Source organism: Exophiala bonariae, assembly GCF_035927105.1.
Source record: "Exophiala bonariae strain CCFEE 5792 chromosome Unknown scaffold_30, whole genome shotgun sequence".
Classification (NCBI taxonomy): domain Eukaryota; kingdom Fungi; phylum Ascomycota; class Eurotiomycetes; order Chaetothyriales; family Herpotrichiellaceae; genus Exophiala; species Exophiala bonariae.
The window spans coordinates 423948-451549 of NW_027042505.1; the positions used below are offsets into that span (position 1 = coordinate 423948).

General features: G+C 50.3%; 8 protein-coding genes across 8 annotated transcripts; 4 read left to right on the forward strand and 4 right to left on the reverse strand.

The window, feature by feature from the left end:
• Window positions 1-1833: 1833 nt before the first annotated feature.
• Window positions 1834-8456, forward strand: GLT1 (glutamate synthase [NADH]; the record flags this gene model as incomplete). The annotated part of the gene is made up of 4 exons (XM_064851867.1): window positions 1834-2009; window positions 2072-2112; window positions 2166-5509; window positions 5562-8456. 4 exons carry the CDS (start codon window positions 1834-1836, stop codon window positions 8454-8456), a joined length of 6456 nt encoding a protein of 2151 aa, XP_064702108.1.
• A 4152-nt stretch (window positions 8457-12608) lies between these two features.
• Window positions 12609-13151, reverse strand: LTR84_008321 (uncharacterized protein; the record flags this gene model as incomplete). The annotated part of the gene is made up of 1 exon (XM_064851868.1): window positions 12609-13151. The coding sequence occupies one exon, from the start codon at window positions 13149-13151 to the stop codon at window positions 12609-12611; it is 543 nt and encodes a 180-aa protein (XP_064702109.1).
• A 396-nt stretch (window positions 13152-13547) lies between these two features.
• LTR84_008322 (uncharacterized protein) lies at window positions 13548-14732 on the reverse strand (the record flags this gene model as incomplete). Its single annotated transcript, XM_064851869.1, has 1 exon — window positions 13548-14732. One exon carries the CDS (start codon window positions 14730-14732, stop codon window positions 13548-13550), a length of 1185 nt encoding a protein of 394 aa, XP_064702110.1.
• A 345-nt stretch (window positions 14733-15077) lies between these two features.
• On the forward strand, window positions 15078-17473 carry LTR84_008323 (uncharacterized protein; the record flags this gene model as incomplete). The annotated part of the gene is made up of 2 exons (XM_064851870.1): window positions 15078-15214; window positions 15265-17473. The coding sequence occupies 2 exons, from the start codon at window positions 15078-15080 to the stop codon at window positions 17471-17473; spliced, it is 2346 nt and encodes a 781-aa protein (XP_064702111.1).
• Window positions 17474-18071: 598 nt separating this feature from the next.
• LTR84_008324 (uncharacterized protein) lies at window positions 18072-18890 on the reverse strand (the record flags this gene model as incomplete). The annotated part of the gene is made up of 1 exon (XM_064851871.1): window positions 18072-18890. The coding sequence occupies one exon, from the start codon at window positions 18888-18890 to the stop codon at window positions 18072-18074; it is 819 nt and encodes a 272-aa protein (XP_064702112.1).
• Window positions 18891-19920: 1030 nt separating this feature from the next.
• Window positions 19921-21290, forward strand: LTR84_008325 (uncharacterized protein; the record flags this gene model as incomplete). Its single annotated transcript, XM_064851872.1, has 2 exons — window positions 19921-20377; window positions 20428-21290. The coding sequence occupies 2 exons, from the start codon at window positions 19921-19923 to the stop codon at window positions 21288-21290; spliced, it is 1320 nt and encodes a 439-aa protein (XP_064702113.1).
• A 420-nt stretch (window positions 21291-21710) lies between these two features.
• Window positions 21711-23630, forward strand: LTR84_008326 (uncharacterized protein; the record flags this gene model as incomplete). Its single annotated transcript, XM_064851873.1, has 1 exon — window positions 21711-23630. One exon carries the CDS (start codon window positions 21711-21713, stop codon window positions 23628-23630), a length of 1920 nt encoding a protein of 639 aa, XP_064702114.1.
• A 1157-nt stretch (window positions 23631-24787) lies between these two features.
• On the reverse strand, window positions 24788-26695 carry LTR84_008327 (uncharacterized protein; the record flags this gene model as incomplete). The annotated part of the gene is made up of 1 exon (XM_064851874.1): window positions 24788-26695. One exon carries the CDS (start codon window positions 26693-26695, stop codon window positions 24788-24790), a length of 1908 nt encoding a protein of 635 aa, XP_064702115.1.
• Between the last annotated feature and the right edge of the window lie 907 nt (window positions 26696-27602).

Genomic DNA, 27602 nt, shown 5'->3' on the forward strand with positions numbered 1-27602 from the left:
TATAATATATAAACGGTAAGGAGTATTTGAGCTCGTGATGATTTGATCCAATCAAAAATGGTCTTTTGTTTGGACCAGAAGTCTGAGGGAGGAACCCTGATCTAGCAAACCCGACATATAGTACAGCGCATCAAAATTTCCCCTCCGCATCTGTTTTATGGTTCGGTAAGCAGAAGAAGCAATCAATAAAAATTTTCTTGTGTTGGCCATTCCAGTCGGGCAACACCGGGTAGGAGTTGGGAGCCATCCTCAAAATGCCTTTCAGTCTATGTGTGGGATCCGGGTGAATGCGAGGCTCCCTAATAGCAATGTGACATAAGTCTGACCACACAATGTGCTGCTCCTGTCCGCGAACAGCCTGACGGTGGTTCATAGCCAAGATAGGAACATCGACCTCGGTCAAATCACCATTCAAAGGCCGAAATGGTGTTCCACGCTGATTCCTCCCTCGTTTGTCTCTAAGCGAGTTGAGACGGACGAAGTAGCCCACCTCCCACTTGCGCGAGCACTCTGAGAAGAGATTGAAGTAGCAGTAGCCCAGACGATGAGATTTCCAAGCATCTCGACGTGCAGGTGGAGTGCATTATGACACACAGTTTTTCCATGCACTATGCCCGAGAGTTAGGCATGGGCAGGGCTCAAAAGGGTAACAAGCAAGGGAAGCTCCCAGAGAATAGTGATTTTCGAGGCATGAAAGGCCGGGATCGGAGAGCTGAGCTTGCCTGGTGAGATTCCTAAAGGTAATGGTTGTAAAAAGGACGCGCATGATTGGATCAACAGGTCCTTATCAGCACATGCACAATGGCTCAGATTATGCTTTAGAATGGAGCATTGCATGATGCATGATGGAGACCGGAGACTGGCGACATTCAACCGACGCCATGATGGAAGAATCGACAAGGATGTCCATCTACTAGTATGGTCTGGTCCCTCCACTGCAATCCCCCACCTTGGGTTTTGGGGCACGGTCAAGGGCATGCCTAAGGTGTCCCAGGCGTTACACGGGCTTGCTTTTGCATTATTCGGCCGGCTAATGGACAGCACTGGGCCTGTAACTCCAGCTAAAGGCACCCTAAAGGACTGCTTAAACACCAGCCTTATTCCAGGTCACGAACAGAATGGAGCACCCATGTTCTCCCCACCATGAATCCCTGTCACCTATGACAACACGTCTTTTTTTCCCATCATCCACCTTGAATACCGACACTGGCAGCCCACCAACCGTGACCAACGGGATACGGGACTCTGGAGACTGGAGGTGCCTCCATCGCGAGAAAGGATTGTACCAAAGAAAACGCTACGGAGTCCAGCAATTCGCCGCCGCCGCTACACTTGCCCAGTTTCTGTATGAGTAAAGCCAAACACCAGCATCTCAGAGCTCCGAATTGGGAGTCAATATTCATCGCAAGTGGTCAGTTCCTAGCACGCTAGTGGATGATTCTTTTGAAGCAAGCAGCGAGGTAGAGGCAGACAAACTTGATCGCTCAGAGAGGACCTCCATCCTCACGCTCTAGTCTCTAAACCCCACATCCCAGAACCCAATTTCTTTCTTCCTCTTGTCCACCCACCCGTCCATCTTTTTTTTGCATCTCATCCAGCACTCTGTCACTCCATCACTTGGTCTCCTCCATCCTTCTTACGCCCTCATAGACGACACCTACGAGCTCGTTCGAACTTGACAGAGAAGGCAGCCTCCTTGCTGCTCCAAACAGATCTTGGTATTGCCAAGGGTCTTTTCTTGCTCTACCACAGTCGTCCATTGTCAGAGACTACTGTCAACTACCCTCCTTCTACCGATCGTCAACTGTAACTTTGTCGCTAGTCGACTCTAGGATGGGCTTGGAAGCGGAAAAAACCAAAAATCAAGAGATTGAAACATCTGAGGTACAAGAAGAGTACACACCCTACAAGCCCGCAAAGGGCTATGGCTGGGGTGAGGCTTTGCCCGAGAAGCAAGGTCTGTATGACCCTAGCCTCGAGAAGGATGCTTGTGGTGTAGGCTTTGCAGCGTAAGAAACCTCCCGACTTCACATTCTCGGTGGCAAAAAGTTTTTCGCTGACCATCATCCAGCCACATCAAGGGCAAGGCGAGCCACAAAATCATTAGCGATGGTGAGTTCCTTGCTCCAGGCATGGCAGACGTTTGGATGGCTAATGCTACTCAGCCCGTAATCTCCTCTGTAACATGACCCATCGTGGTGCGGTCGGTTCAGATGCTCGAGACGGCGATGGTGCGGGTGTGATGACCTCTATCCCACACAAATTCTTCGTCAAGAACTTCGCCCGCGAGGTTGGCGTCGAATTGCCACCCCTCGGACAGTATGCAGTCGGTAACTTGTTTTTCAAACCAGATACTGAGATGCTCAAGCTGGCAACTGTTAGCTTTGAGGAAGCTGCAGAATCACTGGGTCTTCGTACCCTAGGCTGGCGTGAAGTTCCCCGGGATTCGACCTTACTCGGTCCAGCCGCGCTTTCTCGCGAACCCATCATTTTGCAGCCGTTCGTTGTTCTTGCCTCTGCGTATGGCACCGACAAGCCCACAACCACAGATAAAGAACAATTTGATGATGTTGAATTCGAGCGAAAGCTCTATATTCTGCGAAAGACTGTCTCTCATGATTCTCGGTGGAAACCTTGGTTTTATGTTTGTAGCTTGTCCAACCGGAACATTGTCTACAAGGGACAATTGGCCCCCGTACAGGTCTATCAATACTACCATGATTTGGTCTCGGTGGACTATGAAGGGCATTTCGCCCTCGTTCACTCCAGATTCTCAACAAACACCTTCCCCTCGTGGGATCGATCGCAGCCTCTACGATGGCTTGCTCATAACGGTGAAATAAATACCCTACGGGGGAACAAGAACTGGATGAGAGCACGCGAAGGTGTTCTGAACTCCGACCTCTTTGGAGACGATCTTGAGAAGCTTTTCCCCATCGTCGAAGACGGAGGTTCTGATTCCGCAGCCTTCGACAATGTGATGGAACTGTTGGTCATGAACCGTGTTCTTTCTCTGCCAGAGGCTGTGATGATGATGGTTCCTGAGGCCTGGCAAGGCAATCAGGCCATGGATCCTGCTAAAGCCGCTTTCTACGAGTACTCGGCCTGCTTGATGGAGCCATGGGATGGTCCTGCTCTCTTCACATTCTCTGATGGCCGATACTGCGGTGCCAACCTCGATCGAAATGGACTCAGACCCTGCCGTTACTATGTCACGGACGACGATAGAATTGTCTGCGCTTCAGAAGTCGGCACCATTGCCATTGAACCGGAACGAGTCATTCTGAAGGGTCGCCTTCAACCCGGAAAAATGCTTCTCGTCGACACCGAGGCAGGCCGTATCATCGACGATGCTGAGTTGAAAGCGACTGTCGCCAAAAGACAACCTTTTCAACAATGGCTGGACAAGCATCTCATGAAGATGCCTGTTGTCACCGAATCTCTGGGCCAAAAGCTCGATCTGCAATACAAACTCAATGACGAATCTATTCAGGAAGATGTCAGATTTCGCGCTTTTGGATATTCCTTTGAACAGGTCAGTCTTCTGCTCGGACCCATGGCAGCGGATTCGAAAGAAGCACTTGGTTCTATGGGTAACGATGCACCACTTGCATGCCTCGCACAGCAGCCTCGATTGCTGTTTGAGTATTTCAGACAACTCTTCGCTCAAGTCACCAACCCACCTATTGATCCCATCCGAGAAGCCATTGTCATGTCCCTAGAGTGTTACATTGGGCCTCAAGGCAATCTGCTGGAAATGGAAGAATCACAAACTGGCAGACTCTTGCTTCCTTCCCCAATCCTCGAGATTGAGACTTTCAATGCTCTGAAGAATATGGCCAAATATCAAAAGGAGTGGACGGTCAAGACCATTGACATCACCTTTGATAAGTGGTCGGGCGTTGAGGGATACAAGCAAGCACTGGATGCTATCTGTGAAGCAGCCACTGAGGCCATTGAGGCAGGTGACAAGATCATCATTCTCTCTGATCGGGCAACATCAGCCGATAGAGTTCCTGTTTCCTCACTCCTGGCCACTGGTATGGTTCACCATCATCTGGTCCGCAACAAATGGAGATCTCGGGCAGCACTCGTTGTTGAAACTGCAGAAGCGAGAGAGGTTCATCATATGTGCGTTCTCGTTGGTTATGGTGCTGATGCTATCAATCCTTACCTGGCAATGGAGTGCATCTTGAAGATGAACCGTGAGGGCCTTTTTAGAAAGAAGTTGTCAAATGAGCAAATCATTGCAAATTACAAGGCTTCATGCGACGGAGGTATTCTGAAAGTCATGAGCAAGATGGGTATCTCTACTCTTCAATCCTACAAGGGTGCTCAGATCTTCGAAGCTCTGGGTATTGATGACTCTGTCGTCGACCGTTGCTTCGCTGGTACTGCTACCCGTGTTCGAGGTATGACATTTGAGCTCATTGCAGAAGATGCTTTTGCTTTCCATGAGAAAGGGTATCCTTCACGGCACATTCGCGAAATCCCTGGATTAGCGGAGTCCGGAGAATATCATTGGCGTGATGGTGGAGAGCCTCATATCAACGACCCTGTCAGCATTGCCAATATTCAGGACGCCGTCCGAACGAAGAATGACAAGTCCTACGAAGCCTATTCTCTGTCCGAGTACGAGCAGATCAAGAACTGTACGCTACGCGGCATGCTTGATTTCGACTTTGAGCAGCGAAATCCAGTGCCTATCGATCAAGTTGAGCCTTGGACAGAGATTGTACGAAGATTTGTGACAGGTGCTATGTCTTATGGCTCGATCTCCATGGAATCTCACTCGACATTGGCTGTTGCAATGAATCGTCTTGGCGGAAAGTCCAACACCGGTGAAGGTGGTGAGGATCCTGAGCGAAGCTTGAAGATGGAGAATGGAGACTCTATGCGCTCAGCTATCAAGCAGATCGCTTCCGGCCGCTTTGGTGTCACTTCCAATTACCTTGCCGATGCAGATGAGCTTCAGATCAAGATGGCTCAAGGTGCTAAGCCTGGTGAGGGTGGTGAACTTCCTGGTCATAAAGTATCCGAATCTATCGCACGCACCAGACATTCAACGCCTGGTGTCGGTCTCATCTCTCCTCCGCCGCATCACGATATTTACTCTATCGAGGATCTCAAACAACTTATCTATGATCTCAAATGCTCAAACCCTCGTGCGCGAGTATCAGTCAAGCTTGTTTCTGAGGTTGGTGTCGGTATTGTTGCTGCAGGTGTGGCCAAAGCCAAGGCTGATCACATCTTGATCTCTGGCCATGATGGTGGTACAGGTGCTTCACGTTGGACCGGCATCAAATACGCTGGTCTGCCATGGGAACTCGGTCTCGCTGAAACCCATCAGACCCTTGTGTTGAACGATCTGCGAGGACGTGTGATTGTCCAAACCGATGGCCAGCTTCGTACTGGTCGTGATGTTGCCATTGCTTGTTTGCTTGGTGCTGAGGAATGGGGCTTTGCGACAACTCCTCTCATTGCCATGGGTTGTATTATGATGAGAAAGGTAAGATCTACCGACACTTTACTATTATTGATCATGACTAACGGAATCCCAGTGCCACTTGAATACATGCCCAGTCGGCATTGCGACCCAGGATCCTGTACTACGGCAGAAATTCCAGGGCACACCTGAACACGTCATCAATTTCTTTTATTATATTGCTAATGAGCTTCGAGCAATCATGGCGCGCTTAGGTGTGAGAACTGTGAATGAAATGGTTGGTCATGCCGAGTTGTTGAAGGTGCGTGAGGAGATTCGCACACCGAAGACCGAGAACATCGATCTCTCTTTGATCCTTACACCCGCGCACTCCATCCGTCCAGGTGTTGCAACCTACAACGTTCGGAAACAGGACCACAAGCTGCACACTCGTCTCGATAACAAACTTATCTCCGAATCTGAGCTCGCACTCGAGAAGGGTCTTCCCTGCCGGATTGAGACTGATATTGTCAACACTGATCGTACTCTAGGTGCCACCCTATCTTACCAAATCAGCAAGCGATATGGTGAAGCGGGCTTACCTCAAGACACCATCCATGTCAATATCAGAGGATCTGCAGGTCAATCATTTGGTGCATACTTAGCACCAGGTGTTACCTTGGAACTTGAGGGTGATGCCAATGACTATGTCGGCAAAGGTCTCTCAGGAGGTCGTTTGATCATCTACCCTCCACGAAGTGCAGTCTTCAAGGCAGAGGAGAACATTCTGATTGGCAACGTCTGCTTGTATGGTGCAACCCAAGGCACATGTTACTTCCGTGGTGTTGCTGCAGAACGTTTCGCTGTTCGAAACTCTGGCGCCAATGCTGTCGTTGAAGGTGTTGGTGATCACGGTTGTGAGTACATGACCGGTGGCCGTGTGGTTATCCTTGGAAGTGCTGGTCGCAACTTTGCGGCTGGTATGTCTGGTGGTATCGCCTATGTTCTTGACATGAACCAAGATTTCCATTCCAAGATCAATATGGAGATGGTTGAAGTCTCTGGTGTCGAGGACCCAACTGAGATTGCTTTCCTTCGAGGTATGATTGAAGATCATCATCATTATACGGGATCCGACCTTGCGGCTCGGATCCTATTAGAATTCAACCGTGCCCTTCCTCGCTTTGTCAAGGTTCTCCCAACCGACTACAAGCGTGTCCTTGCCGAACGTGCAGCCAAGGCCGAAGAAGCGAAGAAAGCAGAGTATCCACTGCCTCTGCTTCCAGGAAATGCCGTTCGAGCCCTTCACCAACAGCAACGTGACGCCGCGCAAGACAAAGAGGCTCAACAGAAGAAGGCAGACATGCTTGACATTGAGGAGGGTGTCAATGGCGATGCTCAAAAGGCGAAACAGAAGGCAGCCTTGGTCCTTGACAAGACTCGTGGTTTCATGAAATATACACGCCGCAGCGAGAAATATCGCAACGTCAAGACCCGTACAAAGGATTGGGCCGAATTGTCTTCGCGTCTCAATGAGGACGAGCTCAAATATCAGTCAGCACGATGCATGGACTGCGGCGTTCCCTTCTGTCAATCTGACACTGGCTGCCCAATCTCCAACATTATTCCCAAATGGAATGAACTCGTGTTTCAAAATCAATGGAAGGATGCTCTGAATCGACTTCTGATGACCAACAATTTCCCTGAGTTCACGGGTCGGGTGTGTCCAGCTCCTTGCGAAGGTGCCTGTGTTCTGGGCATCAACGAAGACCCTGTAGGGATCAAGAGTATCGAGTGTGCCATCATCGACAAAGGGTTCGAGATGGGATGGATGGTGCCCACCCCCCCTACCGAGCGCACTGGTAAGACGGTGGCGGTCATTGGATCTGGTCCTGCGGGTCTCGCCACTGCTGATCAGCTCAATCGTGCCGGACACAACGTCACGGTCTATGAGAAGTCCGATCGCGCCGGAGGCCTCCTCATGTACGGTATCCCCAACATGAAGCTCGACAAGCGCATTGTCCAACGCCGAGTGGATCTGATGGCTGCTGAGGGTGTTGTCTTCAAGACCGGCATTCTTGTTGGCCCCAATGAAGAAACCAGTCTTGCCTCTCTACGTGCAAGCCACGATGCTGTCGTTATTTCTACCGGTGCTCAAGTTCCCCGCGATTTGAAGATCAAGAACCGAGAAAATGAGGGTATTCACTTTGCCATGGAGTTTTTGCATGCAAATACCAAGTCCCTCCTGGACTCTGAGCTCGGAGACGGCAAGTATATCTCTGCCAAAGACAAGCATGTCATTGTCATTGGTGGTGGAGACACTGGCAACGATTGCATTGGTACCTCACTCAGACACGGTGCTAAGTCCATCACCAACTTTGAGCTGTTGCCACAGCCACCACCGGAGCGGGCTCGAGATAACCCCTGGCCTCAGTGGCCCAGAATTTACCGTGTTGATTATGGTCATACCGAGGTCAAGCAACACTACGGTAAAGATCCCCGTGAATACTGCGTCATGACCAAAGACTTCGAGGTTAAGGATGGCCGTGTTGTCGGCATCAACACAACTCGTGTTGACTGGACCAAGAACTCGACTGGCGGGTGGGACATGAAGCCTAGAGAAGGCAGTGAGGAATACTTCCCTGCTGACCTCGTTCTCCTCTCCATGGGTTTCCTCGGACCAGACGAGCATCTGTTCAATGCAGAGGTGGAGTTGGATCCACGCAAGAACATCAAGACACCAAAGAATCAATACAACACCAGTCTAGATGGTGTGTTTGCCGCTGGTGATTGCCGTCGTGGACAATCCCTCATCGTTTGGGGCATCAACGAAGGTCGACAGTGCGCTCGTCAAGTAGACACCTTCCTCATGGGTACAGGTTCTGCTCTACCAGTCACTGGTGGTATTGTTCGACGTCATCAGCATGATACCGTTCCTACTCCCAGACAATCAAAGGCCCACAAGCAAGGAGACATGGCACACGCTTCTGAGGAATTCAAGCGTGGTACTGACATCAAAGTCTCTGCTTAAAGAACCCCATACTTTGGAGATAAACAACACTAATGCGGATCTGGGTATGAAAATGTTAACATCAGGCGGCATTTCAGATGATTTCAGTGTTTCAACGCAAAGCAACAAAAGAACAAAGGCGTGAATTGATGAAAACGCGCGCAGTCGGTTTGGATGCTGATACCCCTGTGCAGCGTACTGAGTTGAGTTATGGGCGAAACGAAAATGCAAAGAATTATGTTGAAAATTGAAACGAAAATTAAACCAGCAGCACGAGGAACGGATATCGATGGGGCCATGGTTTGTGCATGTGTTTTCTTTGGTTGTTGGTTTTCGACAGTCCTCACGATCGTTTCACAAGCGGAAGAGTGTCTGTAGAGACGATGGAAATGTTCGACTTTTTTGGTTTGGGACTGAGAGAAGGACCAGCAAAGAGTTTGATACTGTTGGATTGTCCGCTTTATGATTCATGCTTCTGGAATTCTCGAGACACTGCAGACTGCCAAATGGGACTGTACCAATAGAGAAATCAACTAGTGGTAGATATTTAGCAGGAAATTATTTTCTTATTATGAAAGTGCCTTTGTTTCAGTGCATAATGAAGTGCCTCCTTTGGTGTAATTTGCGGTTGTCAAGAGCTTGAACAGTAATGGTAATGGTAGAGGAGGCCAAGGGCTTCAAAGAGGTGGAATCATTTGTTGTGACCGACTTCCACGCTGGGGAGATTTCTTGGCATCCACTTCCGCCGACTCGAACGACAACGGCTCCACGAAACTTGAACAACACGCATCACAGACCTGAGGCAGTTAGAAATTGTAAAATACGCTCGCCATCCTAGAGCTCAGTCTCACTTGACGCCTTCATCATTCACTGTGCCATAAGACCCAAAGCATCTATCCTTGCAGGCGCGTCGCGACACCCAAGACCTACACCTCGGATGCAGGGTGAGAGGCTGATCACGACACGCGGTGGCTCTATCGCCGTTCCATAACAGTCACGAAATAACCTGTTCGATCAGGTCATCTTTGTGTCTGTTACCCAAGTCTCCGAGATTGTCTCAGAAGTTGCGTCTGCCATTATTCAGCGCGTCTCATTTGCAGTAGTTGCGCATCTGTTTTATCAAACTTGAAGGCCACGGTCATTTACCGACTGGAAAGGGAATCTGTTCTCTGGCAAACGCATACCTAACACACCATCACTCTGAGAAAGTGAAATCACGCGCTTCACGAAGTACTGATAGTCAAGGGCATTCTGCATAGTCTAAAATCGCACAAACTGTCCCAAACCAACCTTCTTGCAATATTCAAGGATAGGAGGCTCAGGACAAACTTTCGAAGCCTCCAGGCCAGTCATTCACCCACAAAACTGGCACATAATATATTGAAACAATGTTTCTTACAACGTCACTCCCACTCTTTGCGCCACCACCGGCATCACTTCTCCCATCACACAATAGCTCGTCGACGGAAGCCACAAGTGCAGCACAACTACAACACCCCCAACAACAAAGTTCTCGACGTTCTAAACAGCATGCCTCGGCACTACGAAATAGCACGCTTGCAGTACTCAGCGCGGACGAGCGCATGCTCTCCCAGCGCAAGATGGCTATTGCGATGTATGGCTACGGCTGGCTGAAACCAGCAGGTTGTGCGAAGACGATGTTGGGTAGGAGAGAGGAGGAGGTTGAGAGGGAAGAGGTTGAGCGACAGCTGAGGGATGTGGAGATGCAGGAACGTGCCGCCCAGGAGGCCGAAGAGCAAGAACGGCAGGCGAGACTGGGTGAGACGGGTGAGCCGGAAGAGGGGAGAGATTTGGATGAGGATATCCCCGACATGGATGCTGAAGGGATGGAGGATGAGGGTGATGACGATGATGACGAGGTCGATCTTGATGGTGAAATTCCGGATATGGACGGTGATGACGACGGTATGGGAGGTGATCTTGATGATGATATTCCCGACGCAGATGAAGAAGAAAACGACGACGACGAAGAAGTTATGTCGCCCGACCCTGACGGAATCGACTCGAATTGGCGCTATGACTCACGCCGCGAGCCAGATACCGACGACGAGTTGCAACAAGCCCATACTTCATCCCCAGGCAATAGAACCCAACATTCTGGACGTTTCAGACACGGCACGGCCATCGTGGCTGGCGTACGGGTCCCAGTCCCCGGCAGCGAGTATGATTACGACGAGCGCGAGGCCGAAGATCTAGCGAATGCCATGCTCGATGAAGACGAGATATTCGACCACGAGGATGAAGACGAAATGGCAGAACGAGACCTCGACGACGACGTCCCTGAAGCAGCAGAGTCCGAGCAAGCCTGGGAACACACCGACACAGAACTCGAGGACAGTGAGATGGACATCTCTATGTTAGCTCCTTCGGTTGCTGGTACGGGTCATATCTCGAGCATACAACCACCCCAGGCCCGTATGGGCGGAGCAGGACCCCGGAGAAGCGACATCAGACAGTCGAGCGGTAATGCACAGCAGCGCCGCAGTACCGGGCCGTGGATCGCAGAGCCGTCACCAGCAATCCCTCACCCGGCCATGAGTTCAAGCAGTCGACCCGGACCGACATTCGACCAGCGGCAGATCCAACACCAGCAACTCCAAATCCAACAGGCCACGGCACCACGCGCCAGAATGGTCAGCGGCAACCGACGCCACTACCTGCACACACCCGACACGCCAGACTTTTCTCCAATGTCGCACGGCAGCGACGGCGCACATGACGAGTCGGAAGACGACGAAGACCTCGTCGACCCCTTCAACTCCTCCGACGCGCCTCGAAGCCGGCAATACGCCCACCAGCGTCCTCAACGCCCATATCACGCCTCACACCACCTGCCCACGGCCGCGACCGGCGCTCACCAGCTCGCAGCCCCCTCTGAACCCCTCGAAGGCCAAAGCAGCGAGAACCCGACCGACAGAACCAGCAGCACCAGCCCAGCGCGCAATGTCGCGCGCTCGTGGCTCGACGGCGCCGCTGCAGCTGTCGTGGGCGGCGGAGCTCGTAGGACGCTTTTCGGCCGTGCTGCAAGACGTGGGCATGAGGGCGGTGTTGGCGCTGGCGCTGGTACTGATGCCGTCGACGCGGGTGGTTCTCGTGGCCATAGCGGAAGTGCAGGCGCGTCGAGCGGTGGATTGTTCACGCCCGAGCCCGCTACCGGCGGATCCGGCAGCGGTGGTGCTGGTAGGGGCGCTGTGGGCGGTGAGATGGTCGGAGCGTCAGGCTGGGACGATACGCCTGTGACTCAGGGAGAGGAACAGCAGCAGACGCGCCAGCATCAGCGGCGGAGGAGTGGGAGGTTCTTGGCTGGCAGGAGGAGAGGGAGTTGATTCCTCTCGTGTCGTTCAAGCAAGAAACTCGGACGGACTGTGTACTAACTTGGTTTGATGGCTTTGAACCCGTCGACTCGAGACTTTGTACGTTCGTACGCCTATACACTAGGAAATGAAATGAAGCATGGAGTTACGAGTGGTAGTATGCTGTTCCCGCGACTGAATCTGAATGCCAGGATGTCTGGGTACACGGCTTGGTGTTCTTCGTTCCGTGTGATGAATGACCACGCTACATGTGTATACAGATCCATGCTGATATGCGATGACCTCGCACGCTATGCATTTCCGCTTACATGCCATGCCAGGCCATGTGAATTGCTGTGCTGTTGATATGCCAATCCTCCACACCGCGCTGCGGCACATCGATGACCGATGACCTCTCATGGCGGCTATCTGCCGTGAAATGATTTCTCCTCGTGCTCTTCTTCCTCTCCTCTCATTACTTGAAAACAAAATGCAGAACCCAAACGCCAGGGCGCCTTGCTGGAATCTCCTGAAACAAAAATTGAGAGCGCAGATATGGTATGTACAAGTCGTTTTCGCCAGGATTTATCCACCGGTGGTTGCAGGAGTGGATCTGACTTCCGTCCAACCACATAGGTGAAGAGCTCTGTGTCGTGTATTTATTGCGGAAGACCTTTCTCACGATTCGGCTTCGGCTTCCTGGCGTCACCGTCCCGTCTGGATTACACCGTGAGGATGCAGGCCGAGTTTGTGGCTCAAGCTGTTGGGTATGGCCCAGGAGGCCGCAGTTCACTGGCTCATGTTGCCCACGAGATGGTTGCTTCTTCCACGCACAGGCGTGGTTCCACATTCCGACAGATCAGAACAGCCAGACATAGGCGAAGATAGCCCAGACAGCAAAGAAGAAAAGTACCCAGACCTTCCAGCCAACACCAGTCTTTTCGGCCATTCTTAGCATCCTCCTCATGGTTCCCCGCAGACGAACTCCTGTGTTTTCAAAGGAGTCATTAATCTGTGCGGCTAAAGTGCTAGAGTCGCGGATCTCATCACCAATGGCGACGGTTAGTGTCTTCAGTTGTGACACTTTCTGTGAGAGTAATGTCGTCGCGGTGATTTCGTTTTGGGATTCTAATTCTTCCAGAACTGACGTCGAATATTGCCCTTTAGAATTGGGTGTAGCAGGCCGGAAAGACGAAGGGTTACTGGATCCATTTGCGCCTGTATAGGAATTGGAATAGGGTGACGATGTATTCCGGCCGTCTGGTTGGGATGCATAACCTCCATAGCCTCCGGGCCGGTTGGTGGACGACGAACTGGAAGGTCGCGAACCAGGGTAGTCTTGAAATAGGGAAGAGGAGGGTGCGGCGCGACGGTTGAGTGCCGAGTAGCGATTACTATACATGGTTGTTAGCAGATGTCTCAGGCGAAGTAAAGGTGCAAGGGACGTGCTTTGACATTGTGACAGGCGTTCTGGTGAGGGTCTCCTGTAAAAACGAATTCTCGAGGTAGGTGTAGGTCAGAGGGCGACAGGCAGGCTATAGTTGATGGACATTTGGTGGCGAGACTGTGCAACTGTGGCCTGTACAACGTTGTCGTGGCTCAATACCTGAGGCGCACAATAGTTGCGAACAAAGGCAATGTCAAGGACGTTGATGGTGTTGGTGGTCTCCGGACTTAAGAGATTGAGAGAATTCAGGAAATATGAGTGACGCAAGCGGCGCGTACACATGACCGGAATAAGTGCACTATCGTGTCTTCTACACTGCCGTAGTTCCCTCTCTTTGTCCTTGACCTCAGCTTATCTCGCTGGCTTGCAGTCCTTAAACACAAATCCACCATCACCTAAAGGATCCTCTTCCTCCACTGCAAATGTGCTAAATCCAGTATAGAATGCTTGGCCTTCTCCCATGACTCGTACCAGGGGATATGGAATCTCTGGATATCGTTCTGGTAGTTCTTCGACCACGGTGCCCAGGAATGGTGGCCCATGCCCGCTAGCCGAGACCAAGGAATGATATGCCCATGCTTCGCCCAACTGTCTATTCCCTTTTGCATATGCTAGGGCGACCCTTGCAGCAACGGCACCACCGGTGGGAGACCGGTCAATCTGTTGGTTTGCGAAGAAGCATAGTCCAACTTCAGAACCGCGTGCTTTGGCGGTATCATCAACCACCATGATGGAGTAGAGGAAACCAAGGTCATCATGTCCTGGATGCCGGAAGTACTTGTATAAGTCCGGAGTTGAATTTATGTACTTTTTCAACAAGGCCGTGGCCTTGTCCAGCTGATCAACTTTGTCATTTTCCAGCCTAGCAGGAAATCCAAGCTCTGTCGCAGAGACCATGCAGTAAAAGGCTCCACCGTACGAAAAGTCCACGTGAATTTCTTTGCTTTTGCCTTGAAGCTCAGTCCATTGGTATTCAGGTGGCACCAAAATTGTCACATCAATCCCAGTTGCGAATGAAGGTACAGATAGGAATGATACAGGCCTACTTGGATCTGAAGCAGAGCCGTCATCATTGACGGGAACGGTAACCTTCAGCAAACCAGAGGGACAGTGAAGATTGACAAGGGCAGTTTTGGCCATGGGATCGTGCTTAACTTCATTTCTACGAGGAAAAGTGTTGAGATCGTGAGTATCGAGAAGGAATCGGCCTAAAGCGATGGTTGCATGCCCACACATGGTAGAATAACCGTCGTTCGTCATGAACATCACTCCGATGTGAGCTTCACCAGATTTAGTAAGCTCTGTCTCTTTTCGAAGAACCGCTCCGTACATGTCGAAATGTCCACGAGGCTCCAACATGAGCCGTCTCCGTATGTGATCGTATTTCCTTTTGGCTTCAGCACGCTGTTCGAGCAGTGTGCCTGATAGTTCTGGGTAACCCTCGAAAACTATTCGCGTCGGTTCACCTGTTGTTTGCATCTCGATGCATGATATCGGTCGATGCTCTGGCGTTACCAGACATCTTGCAATATCCATGATGTTGATTATTGCAATACTTGTTGGTTCCGGTCATCGCTCTAGAAGAAAGGCAAATCAATCTTATCATATCCTTGCGGCTTCATAACTCATATGGAACCCCGCCCTGTGACGGGAAACTTGAGGGGACCGACAAGGCTGTAGTGGAGCCTTGCCCGTCCACTAGTGCGCGCCATAAAGGCAATGGCGCTGGCTTCCCCGCGACGCGTTTTCTCCGTTGAATCCATGTCAAGACTCCAGTCGCAGCCTCAAAACATGCCAACACCGAGCTTCTAATACTCGTTGCTCACCATGGGGAGTTGGCCACTCTCTTAAATCTCGTGGTCGTACCATCACACAAGCAATATGGTCTCACACAGACAAGCCGATAGTTTCGGCTCTGCTGGCGAACATAATGCAGAACTGACCGAAGAGTTGCGGAACAAACTGACAGAGGCTGCTATAAAATGTTCAGAACGCTGCTTATATCAATCCGCAAAATGGTGAGTGGAACAAATAATATGGAGCGATCTCAAACTGACTGACATATAAGGGCAGCCGAGTTATTGACCTCCCTCCCTGAAGAAAATGACCCTGACGATGATGACTCTCAAATGCATGATACGAGTAATGTCCAACCCTCCTACCGAATATTCACAACGAGTCATGACGATCCCGAAGAGGCGGCCCTGGAGGCCAAAGAAGCACCCAAATATCTTCTAGCAAAGGCATTCTTTGACACCAAAGAGTTTGACAGATGTGCCGCGGTATTCCTTCCTCCCGCCATCCCAGCTGGAGGCCTGGCAATATTTGAAAAACCTAAAGGGCGAACGCCGACATCAACACCATCACGACCAAAGGGAAAATCAAAACAGAACGAGGCAAACGTTCTGAATCCATTCCCACGTCTCAGTCAGAAATCACTGTTCTTATCTCTGTATGCACGATACCTCGCAGGAGAAAAGAGGAAAGAGGAGGAGACTGAAATGGTGTTGGGCCCTTCTGATGGTGGACAGACGTCGAATCGTGAATTGGCAGCACTGGCACGTGGATTAGAATCATATTTCCAGTCCCGGGATGCCCAAGATCCCAAGCTCAAGAATTCCCAAGGATGGTTGGAGTATCTCTATGGTGTGGTCTTAGCCAAGTCACGTCAGGAGGTACTGGCTCAGCAGTGGTTGCTTCGTTCTGTTCGTCTCAATCCCTACCACTGGGGAGCATGGGAAGAGCTTTCTTCACTCCTCAGCTCGATTGATGATCTTAATGCACAAGCCTTGCCACAGCATATCATGGCTATCATGTATCACACGCATGCCAGCGTTGACCTATTCTCAACATCTGATCAGGCCATGACTTTTGAGCATCTGAAGGTCTTGTTGAACTACTTTCCCAACTCGACGTTCCTCCTTACCGAACTTGCGCTTTCATACTACCACAGCAAGGATTACGAAACATCTGCGTCCATTTTTCAAGAATTACTTACCGCTCACCCACATCGCCTCGATGGGCTCGATCACTACTCCAATATCCTCTATGTCATGGCCGACAGACCCAAATTGGCATTTCTCGCTCACCTGGCCACTTCGGTGGACAAGTTTCGCCCTGAGACCTGCTGTGTAGTCGGCAATTATTACTCCCTATGCTCTCAGCACGAAAAAGCAGTAATGTACTTTCGCCGGGCATTGACTCTGGATCGGAATTTCCTCTCTGCGTGGACATTAATGGGCCACGAGTATATCGAACTGAAGAATACCCACGCAGCTATAGAATCTTATCGACGTGCTGTTGATGTCAATCGCAAAGATTATCGAGCGTGGTATGGATTGGGTCAAGCCTACGAAGTCCTTGACATGAGCTTCTATGCACTCTTCTATTATCAACGGGCGGCAGGATTGAGACCTTATGATCCCAAGATGTGGCAAGCCGTAGGCTCATGCTACACGAAGATGGATCGACTAGAGCAGGCTATTAAAGCGCTCAAGCGTGCACTCGCTGCTGGTGCTTACTTTGAGAATGAAGAATCTCCTCAGCCCTCTTTCAATGCCAGCAGTAGCACAACAACCAGATCAAAGTCAACGAACACAACCAAATCGCGGAAACTCCTTGACCCTGAAACTCTCTTCCAAATTGCTCTGCTCCACGAGCGCACCAATAATGAAGCCGAAGCAGCACGTTATATGGAGTTATGTGTCGCGCAAGAAACGGGTGGCAGTGCCACGAGCGTTGAGAAAGCCAGAAGGAAGCACGCCCGCAGAGAGGCACGTAAGACTGCAATTGCTACAGAGAGACGAGAGCGTCTAGCTGCGATGCGAGCTGAAAGTGGAGGTAATCAATTCGATGCCCCCGACTTGGAACTCGAAGCTGCCACCCTCGGCGACGGAGACGATGATACCGAAATACTATCATCGCCCACGGATGCGGAAGATGACGACCATGGTGGTGGTGGTGCAGATGCTGAGACCAGTGCACTGGGTGGTGAAGAGGGCGAAGGTCAAGGTTTCGGTACGGGCACTACAGCAACGACATCGAAAGCTCGGCTTTGGCTCGCAAGATGGAGTGTCAAGACGGGCGACTTGGATCGCGCAGAACATCTGGCAGAGGAACTTTGCATGGATGGCTACGAAGTTGAAGAAGCAAAAGCCTTGGTCAGAGAGGTTCGAGGACGCAGAGAGGCTGGCACGGGTGCTGGTAATGGGACTAATGGGGCAATGAGTAGGAAAGCCAAGAGTGCAACAATCAGTGATTTTGGTAGTCCTTCTTGAGTTACCTAGATGACTAGACCCATGAAGCATGCCTTGTGACTACCACTTTTGCACAAGATGAGTGGGCCGAATGATATTCTTTCATTGTTCAGCCCGAGTCTGTGTGTCCCGCCACTCTATCAAGGATGTGCGTTCAAGATCAAACAGCGTCCTTCCGCACAGGCCAGGCGCAGTAAATCAAGCAGTGACGCGATCAACCACGCATCCACGAAAGCGAGAAGAGGATAAACGTCCGCACGCCGGTACAGGCGCCGCCGAGGTGTCCACGAAAGTGAGTTGAGGTGATGTTTCCCTCGCGAGTATGACGTCCTTTTCAGGCAGGACATTGCCAAAGTTGACTGTTCAACACTCTCCGCATCGCAGTGGACAATGAGTGAACAACGATGTGGTGGCAACTGCGGGCTTGCTATCACCTCGCTATCTCCTCACCGCCTGAAGTCTACTTCGGTAGGTATGTAACTAGGGCAAGCCGCCCTGTGCAGGCCCGCTGGAGCCACACCAATGCCGCGACGACAAAGAGGAATTCATTATCAGCAGAAGGGCGTGATATTCCTTCCGAGCAAAGAAAGAAGAGAATCACAATGACGCCGATGTGTCATCACTGTGCACCGACAGTATTCTCCGCCCTCACCACCCACAAAGGATCCTTTGTCCACGACGCCTCCACCAGCGTCTGGATCTCGATGTTTCGCCACCCGCTCCACCACAAGTAGTCGCCCACCATATCCAGCCGCTGTGCCTCGTCGACTTTCAGCCATCGCCCCACGACTTTCGTCGGGAAGCACCGGTTCGAAATGATTAGGTGCACTTTGCCCCCTGTGGTCGTCTGCTGGCGGATGCTGCCCAGAACCTCGACGGGTTGGGTCAGGTAGTCGATCGAGACAACGCATGTGGCGGCGTCGATGAGTTTGGGTTCGTCTTCGCCGCTGGTGGTGCTGCTGTCGCCTGGGAGTCGCAGCTTGGGATCTTCGTTCAGATCCTGGACAGACCATGCTTTCAAGATGGGATTCTGGCTCAGTTCGGACTTGTTCATGCCTGTGCCGAGGACTTCGAGATCGCCGCTCTCAGTCGCTTTGGCGAGATCGGGAGGGTAGTGTGATATCCAACTTGAGCAGAAATCCAGGATGCGGCCTTTTCGCGGCAGGACTTGGTCGTAGTATTTCCGTAAATTGACGATCGCGTTGTCGTCGATGTGCGTCACGAAGCGCGGGATCGTGTAGAATGAAGCATCGTGCCCGGCTTCCGTGGGTGTCAGGTCGGCTTTGGAGTATGGAAATGCTCCGTTTGGGTTCTTGGGTGTGTAATTTCGTATTATTGGGTCCATTTTGGGGTTCGTGGTATTGCCGCTGCTGGTGGCGAAGACGCTGGAGAATAATGATATCGAGCGTAGTGTCGTTCTGGGTGCTATGCGAGGCATTGAGCTGTGTTAGTCACGAGCGAAAAGGTTTGGTCGTTTTAACTGGGGGAAGGAACATTGTTCTCAAGTAAACAAAACCTGCTTACGATGTGATCAGTTTGGTTTGCTGGTTGTTTGGAAGCACGAGGCTGAAATGTCAATGACGTCTAGAAGCCCATTTCTGTGGAGTTTTGGTAGTACGAATACGACGACGGCCCCTTGTTAAAGTTCACAAAGCCCCAGAGATCTCAATTGGGGGTCTAAGATGCCATTACAAAGCATCAAGATGGCCAGATCTCTGGTACTGAGGTCTCTTGGATGATCTTGTTCAATTTTGATCTTGGATACGTGTTTGTGAGGGCTCAGTAGCTAAGAAGGACTGATACGACGTTTGTTTGCGTTCCCAGACGTGGTTAGAGGCAGCGAGCATCGCTTTAAACGGCAATTGATGCCGTGAGCAAAGCCTAGCCCACCCTACTAACCAATAATCTCCGGGTCGCCGATATCGAGTCAAGTGACCAAGAGCTAGAGAGCAGTCCGAGATCTAGGTCTCAGACCTGGAGGTAGTATCCGGGAACGGGAGGGGAGGGGGAGGGGGGTGGTGTCGATTAGCAAACGAGCGAATGACTTGTTTCTGGTTGTCAGTTGCTTAATAAAGCCATTGATAGAACAACGAAATAGAAAGTCAGGGGGTCTTCTTTGCTTATGGCATCAGGGTAGGCACCCTTGGCCTAGACATCAACAGCCCATGATGCTTGTCCATGACCCCGGACTTTATTCTCCAACGACACCTTTTCTCATTGGGATCGCTCTCTGGAAGATATCCCATTGGTCTCATCCTGCTGCTGCTGACCTCATTCTCTTGTATTCTTTTAGAAACATAAATACCACTTTTCAGGCCTGCTTCATGGTCGTGTTAGAATGTTGACTGTAACAAATGTTCGCAAGATCTTTGGTCGTCTCAAAGTCGTCGATTGCTTCATTGAAAAACATTCCATCTCCGCCTCCTCGTGTTTTACAACGATATAAATTATCAAACAGTAGACGCAATATGGCTACCGCCAGTCACATCGAATTGGATCCGGCATCTGCTGGCGTATATCATGCACCAGATATCACGACCCAGTCGGGCAAAGTTGCAAGTCAACTGCTCCAAGACAACCATGATAAGTTTCATATGTATTTCAACCCAAGTGGCTTTCACAACCATATTGCCCATCATTTATTGACGCTGTATTCGTTGGGTGCCACTCCTGATGAATTAAAGCGAGCCTTTGATCATAATAAAGGATATCAGAGACCTCTTCCCAAGGTTCAAGATCGAGTGGTCGAGGATATGACCGATCGGGAGAAGTTCAAACAATATCTCGGAAAGGAGCGGTATTTCCATGACTATGAGACTTATTTCCGCAAGGAAATCGACCACAAAGGGTGGGAGGCTGTTTTGAATGAGCATTTGTTTGCTGGAGACGAGCATGCTGAAGCACTGCTTACGCGCATGTATGCTGGTGAGTGAGCTCTGATTTTGCACCAGAGGTAGAGGCTAATGATTCACCAGGGTTTCTTCATCCCATCATTCACCTAGGGTTTGGAATTGAGTTCAAACAGCCTGCGATCATCGTTGAGGCACTTGCTCAGGCGGCCACCCATGATGGCTGGATGGGTCAATTCCTGATTGGGGCTGAGGAGAAGGCCAAAAGTGGCACCGAGTCAAAGAGTTTGGTTCAATTGATCCACGAAGCACGGCAGAATGACAAACTTCGATCATCACCCCACTGGGAAGATGGGAATAAAGTCCGAGACGGTGTACTCCAACGTGCACCGGAAGAGATGTTCGATCTCGCTGCTCAATGGAAAGTGAAACCTGACGAACTCGAGCAGAAAACAGCTGAGATGATCGGGGCGTCAATCTATTTCACTGGAGCGGCTCAACGCCCAACCAAGAAGATCAAGTTTGATTTCTACTTCATGCATTGCGTGAACAGTTCGATCTTCTTCTCAACCTTGGTCAAGGAACCCTGGCTCAGCAAGGAAAACAAGTGTCGAATATTGGAATGGAAAGGGCGGACTGATCTTGCCTTGTATGTCTCCCGTGCATGTCCTGAACCGCTGCTCGATGAGATCAAAAATTATCAACCAAAACAGAAAGATAGTGGTTGGGCAGGCATTACCCGGAGAGTCGATCAACTCCCTGACGACGGGCATGCAAGCAAGTTGGTTCGAGCCATAGCTCACGGCCAGCAGGCATGTAAACCCTACGAAAACTTACCGGATGATGTGTTCCCTCTCAAGGGAGATATGTGGGAATTGTTGGGACATATGGCTATCGACTCGGTTGAAAATAACCAAGAGGATAACTGGGTTCGAAGTGCTGGGTTCGATCAGGCTTGGGACGATGTGCCTGAAAGAGCGAAATTATGACTTGGTCTTTGTAGCATTATGTGACGACTAAGTCCCTCAATTGTATGTATGTCTTAGGGTCTATATAGCATCACCTCTCAAATCATAATACACCTCTAAACAGAAGAATAACAGGTGGGTGCTCGTCAGAGATCTTTTCGCTCTGACACGCCTAAACTCAGCCTCCGCCTGGAACATCGTATATTGGTGCCTGAGGGGCACCTCGGGACCGACACGCCAACGCGTCGCGGTTGGTTGTCGATTGTCCCGCTTGCCGCCTCACGTGCGTCACCACCACTTCCTGCAAGTTCATGACAACCACCTCCAAAGCCACTCCAGGCACCTATCATCCCATCTAGTCTTCATCAAACCGCTGCATGTCTTCCATTCCTTTAATCTCCCTGCTGTTTCATTCCATCTATATCCCAAATACCATCCATCATGCCCGAGGACAGATCCCCTAAAGATAAATCCGTCCCACCTCCGCTCGACCCATTCCCCACCTACCAGACACCATACTCTCGATCCGACAAAAACCAGCACGAAAACCCATTCATTCAATTTCGTCGTTTTGCTGACGACCAGTTCTCCTCATTCTTCCAAGGCATTCCCAGTCTCTTTGGGGTGCATAACAAAGAAGTCGACGATCTAATGCGTCGCAGGCATGAAATGGAGGAAGGATGGAGGAAGCAATTCGAACAGGAAATGGAAGAGATGAGACACGAGATCGAAAAGTCCCACGTTGCCACCCTTAAGGCCATGGAAGATTCATGGTCTCGCTCTACCAAGGGAACCACTTCCAAGCCTTTAGCATCGACTGAGCAACCCCCATGGTGGACTCAAGGCAATGCTTCCAAATGTCCTGCGTTAAATGGCCAACAGTCACAGCAGAATGCACGTAAATGTCCGGCTCTCTATAATGAGACTGGGCAACCAAAAACAGAGTTGGATATGTACGAGGCGGACATTTCGTCCAATCCCCAATCCACAGGCTCCCGAGTTGTTTCATCAACAGGTGTCCCTTGGCTTGATTGGCTCACTCCAGGAGATGTCAAGTCGAGAGAGAATACGACCAAAGATGTACAGATGGCTTCGGAAGACTACCCAACACCACAAGCTACTCGATACAGCTTATTCAAGGCCAGACATATGAATCCATTTGAAAATCCTGATCACACCATTCCGTGGTTGATGTTGAGCCCTTATTCTCCTATATATCTTTCCAACCCAGGCCAATCGAGGATGTTTCGAGTCAGAATCCAAGATTCGGAGGAAGTTCCCTTGCAAATATCAAGACCAAAGTACTTCGAGAGGTGGTATACCGAGGTGGATGACAAGTTGGCAAGACAACTCTCGTGGGCCGATGCCTTTGAGGATCTTGTGAGCTTGCAGCAGACTGGTTCAATGGTGGATAGGAATTTCTCCACTCTTCGAACCCCTCCTACATGGATTCATGATATGGTGCGTCGTGGAAGTCTTGGTGATCGATGGGGCTTCAATGAAGATGGCATGCTCATCAAACGCTCTAGTGGTACTGCCATTACTGTACGTGAATCTACCATGAAAGATCGCTGCCAACGAAGAAGAGAGCGGCGATGGGGGTCTTGGAGGCGTACTGAGAATATTCAGAAACAAACTGAACAGGATGAAACTGAAACACATGAGGATTCCATCGACAAACTGGTTGATGAACTTCCAGAATCTATTGCTCGCTCACCCGTGTTCGGTGGGCTCTTGTCTGCAGCCGACTCTATCGTTTCAGCTGTTGAGCAGGGCATCGAAGATGTCTTGAAGCAGACTCAGCATGAGGGATTTACCGGTGATGAATCTGCCCAATCAGCATCCACAATTGAGTCTGACGAGTCGGATCCCACGCCATATACGTCTCTGGTGGACTCATCGAGCTCATCATACTCCTACTCCAGCAATAGCTCGTCGAGCTACTCTGCCTCATCCGATCAAGAGCCCAGCTCTATCATCTCAACCTTAACGACTACAGTAACACGTACTCTACCAGATGGATCTGTCGAAACCAAACGTGTCTTCAAGAAGCGGTTCGCCGATGGTACAGAAGAAAGTGACGAAAGTACCGAAGTGAAAAGCATTCCCTCCCGATCATCTCCAATCACTACTCAAGTGCTGGACAAAGAAACGCAGACTCAACTTCCCGATGGGAGTTCCTCAGCGCATAGTATGCCATATCGACCCACACAGCGTAGTCAAGACAACGTAGACAGGATACGCCAGACATATGGAGCAGAAGCATTTCAGCGAGACAAGGACGAAGTCCAGTTGTCATCGAATGCAAAGACCGAAGATGCTCAACGCTGGCGTGGTGGTGGCTGGTTCTGGACACGCTGAACACTCTTCATTTTCAAAATCAAATCGATACCCTCCCCTCGCTCCATGACTATACGACCACTTTCATCTTATATTCTTCACCAGGCAATGACCATAGCATATTTTTTTGACTGCATGATCTCCGCTCCACCACACATATACATACCTTCACTATTCACCTACATAACTTCTGACACCAGAATGAGAAACCAAATGATGCTGAATGACAAATCCCCAAGACATGGACACTTCAAGGTACTGGTCGATTAGGGGATGTGTAAATGAACATTTGAAGGCCACTGATCTACTAAGTATGTACCAATCCATATCATTCTTGATCCCAACTTCTCGCTATATACTCCTCTTCCGCTCACTCGCTCTCTCCCATCTCCGATCTATTGACTCTCCACACATTCTCACTTTTTGCTTTTTGCCCCTTTGAGCTTGAGTTCTACCTCAGCTCTATGCTACTCCAGTTCGAAGCATACTCTACCCGGGCATTTATCCTTCGAACGATAAATCAATCAATCGAATCAGAATGGAAAGCACCACTTCGAGTTGACTTGAAAAACTGAATTGAATTGATTCGATTCTTGAACGCCAACGCAACGCTCTGCTACGCTATGCTTTGACGCACTCTGCTTCGCGAAGTCGAAGGGACAGGAAAGAAAAGCTCGGTTGAAAACCGGTTGATTTGGACGATGATGCGCTCGCTTGCTCGCTTGCTCGCTATGAAAAGAGAAGGAACATGAAGGATGAAAAAGAGAAAGAAAGAAAAGAAAAGGATGGGGAGGAGACGTCGGACCGTTAACCTCGAGAGTCCTTGACCAGGCGTGCGCGCTCCTCGTCGAACCAGTCATCCCCATCGCCATCGCCATTCAATGAAGCCAAGAATAAGAAAAGGAAGAAAAGGGGAAGAGTCGAAGTCTCCAAACCGCCCGCTCATTCCAACTCCCGACTTAAAGTCATGCTTGAATCATCCATCTGCCCATCAAACCCGTCAATCAAGAACCAATAATCATCATTTTCTTGAATCTTTGAATCGTCATCCGTTGAGAAAAAACTAACACACGCTTTGAATTGCTCTTCGTAAAACACATCCTTCATCCACGCCATTTCACCACTCTCTTCCACAGTAGACGATCCGCTCCTTCTTTTGATAGCCACGACTCCACACTTCAGAAGATATCGTCCGGCCACTCCCACTGCTCACGCTTTGCAGGATACAAACGGACAGGCGAAGGGGTGAGCTGCTTGAGTTTGGCGATGTCATCAATCTTCAGAGACGATTTGCCGCTCGGAGTTCGATTTTCAATGCTCTCCTCGTCTTCCTCGAGAATCATCGATACAGGCCGTGTGAGGGGCCCATTGCCATTGCCACTGCTGCTGTTTGTTGAGGTTCTCTTTGTTGGATTATTGTTGGACGTGCCGGTATTGGTGTTATTAGTATTAGCGCTGGCCGTGAGTTTGAGATCGACAAAGGCATTATTATTGATATTAGCATTATTGGAGATGCTGGTGCTGCGAGACTGGTTTCTTGCATTGCTTAGTGGTTGGAGGGCGACACGGTCGGGCACGGATGGCACAGGTGGGATATCCTTGGTCTTTGATTTGGTGGTCTTCTTCTTTGATGCTGATTTTGTCTCTTGCTTTGTTGGGGATGGTTCAGTGAAAGCTGCAATTTTCGTGGTGGACGACGATCGATTTCTCGCGACTGCGGGTTTGGGAGTCTTGTGATTTGCATCCTCCTGTTGGCGAAGCATGGCTCGTAGCTGTTGATTCTCCTTTTCCAGTTCTCGACGGGAAGGACGTTTATGAGAATCTATGTCGCGTTGACTGTCAGAAATATCAGCTATACCCATGGTGGAAGAGGAATGGCTGAGTCTTCTGGTCGACACTGATGATCTCATGCTGCGTCGTGTGACTGTCCGGTCATCTCTGAGCTGTGGTGGTTGTTCTTGTTGTGGTTCAGCAATGGGTTCGGGGATACCGACATTGGACTTTCTCTTCTTGGTACCAAATTGTTGAGCGTAGGCCACCTCGGCTCTTCGTTTGCGATCATTAAGCACCTCCAAATCATGATCTGCAGTGGTCTTCTGTGGGTCGGCTGCAACTGAATTGAGGTCCAAGATAGACTGAGCGCCAACAGTCTTTGTTTTCCCAGAGATATTGTTCAAATTCCACAATGACATGCTCTTTCTCAAGCCCTTTCTCTTTTTTGCATCCTGCGTGTCTACCTCGGGCTTGTTTGAGTGGTGGGCCGCCTTGAAAGCCGACCCGATCCTCGCGAGGCGTTGTTTGAAGGTGCCTGGGGTGATCGCAGTAGGCTTCAAGTTATCGAAATCAACGGTCGAGCGTTGAGGAGAGGCTCTCGGAGTAGATTGATCGTCTGAGTCATCTCCTGACATTGTGGAAATTGAACCACTTTCAAGCCAGGTTGAAGATAGCCCGGCGGACCGAGCGGTCATGCTACCCTCAGCAAACTTGGAATTTCTCAATTGAAGGTCCTGGTCCTCCTCAGCTGCGGTCTTGCCAAAGTCGACCTTGGAGCCACGGCTGGTCTTTGGTCTCTCATTTATATCGGCCGATTGTGAAGACGGAGCAAAAGCCCTTAGCTCTCGAAGATGTTTACGTGGTTGTTGAACAGGACTTTGATCTCGAGGAGGTTGAAGAACAAAGGTATCTTCTGAAGTCGGATTCCGTCCGCGTCTTGTCTCTGTCGGGGATGGTCGAGCCCAGGCCTCTCGCTCCTCCGTAATGAACTGCGGCTCATGTTGTGTGTATCTCCCACCGCGTAGAGCAGTTTCACTGTATCGGTAGGTGTTGCTGGTGGGCGAGGGAGAAGGGGACGGAGACGAGGAAGGTGAAGGAGAGTATGGAGCCACAGACGCGTCTTTGGAGTAAGCAGTGCTTTCTTGACTCAAAGTTCGGATATGAGACTGGAACTTCTGTCGTGGAGACAAAGACTGCAACTGGTTACACAAACTGCTGGTGGCTTTTGCGGAAGCGGAGCGGTTGTTGGTACCTGTCGCCTTCATGGTGGGTTGTGTCTGGGCGATCAGATTGGCGAATTCGTGTCGATTCATGATGAATAGAGGATATTAGGTATTCCATTAACATTAAAAGTCATTCACTTGGAGTCATGATTATGAGAGTTAAGAGTACGGAAGAAGAGGTAAGGGACGTGAGAATGATTGTTTACATTGTGGTCATGCAGGTGGTGCATTGACGAAATTGGCGGAGGGCGCCCGCATTGCAGTAATTACCAGTCGGTGCCCAGTCGGTGCCGGCAGGCTGTTTACAATTGAACCATGACGCACTCTTTAGGCTTCGTCGTGGGGCACTTGGCAGCTGCAAGTCATCTGTTAGGCGCTAATCCCTTAAGTAATCATGCCCGTTGTGATGGCGTTATCTCCAGAAGATCTTCTCGCTCGATTTTAGGTGTCAGTTAAGCTCCTCCGAGTGGTTGAAGACGCCCGAGGGTACCCGGGTATTGAAGTCCCAGACTCCCACGTCTCTCTGGTGGGACCCTTCCTACTGGGTTTGGAGTCGAATTGCAGTCTCTGGTTGCTCTCTGGACCACTCGATTCCTCAGAGTCACAAGTCTGCCCACAATATCCAAATGGAGCTGGCATAATGATTGAAGACATAATCACCCACGCCCCACATAAGGTAATAAGTAACTATTTTGAAGTTCATTGATATTGTTATTGTCTGTGCAACTGTCAAATTCTCGGGAAACGCTTAACTTATCGTCTGTTCGTACCGTACTATCGACCATAAGCTAAGAATCTTCTCATGTAGTTCTCCATGGTTGAGTCATGACCACCTGTTCAGTTAGATACCTAGGTAGCCCCGTCGCTGTCGAGGTTTCACAGTTGGCTTTGTGTCCCTAGGTCAGGTGAGTCACGTGCCCAGAACTTCCAAGTCACTCCAAGTCACGCCCAGTCCCGCCAATCCACGGCGCTTTACTCGTAGGCGTCCACGGGCGCC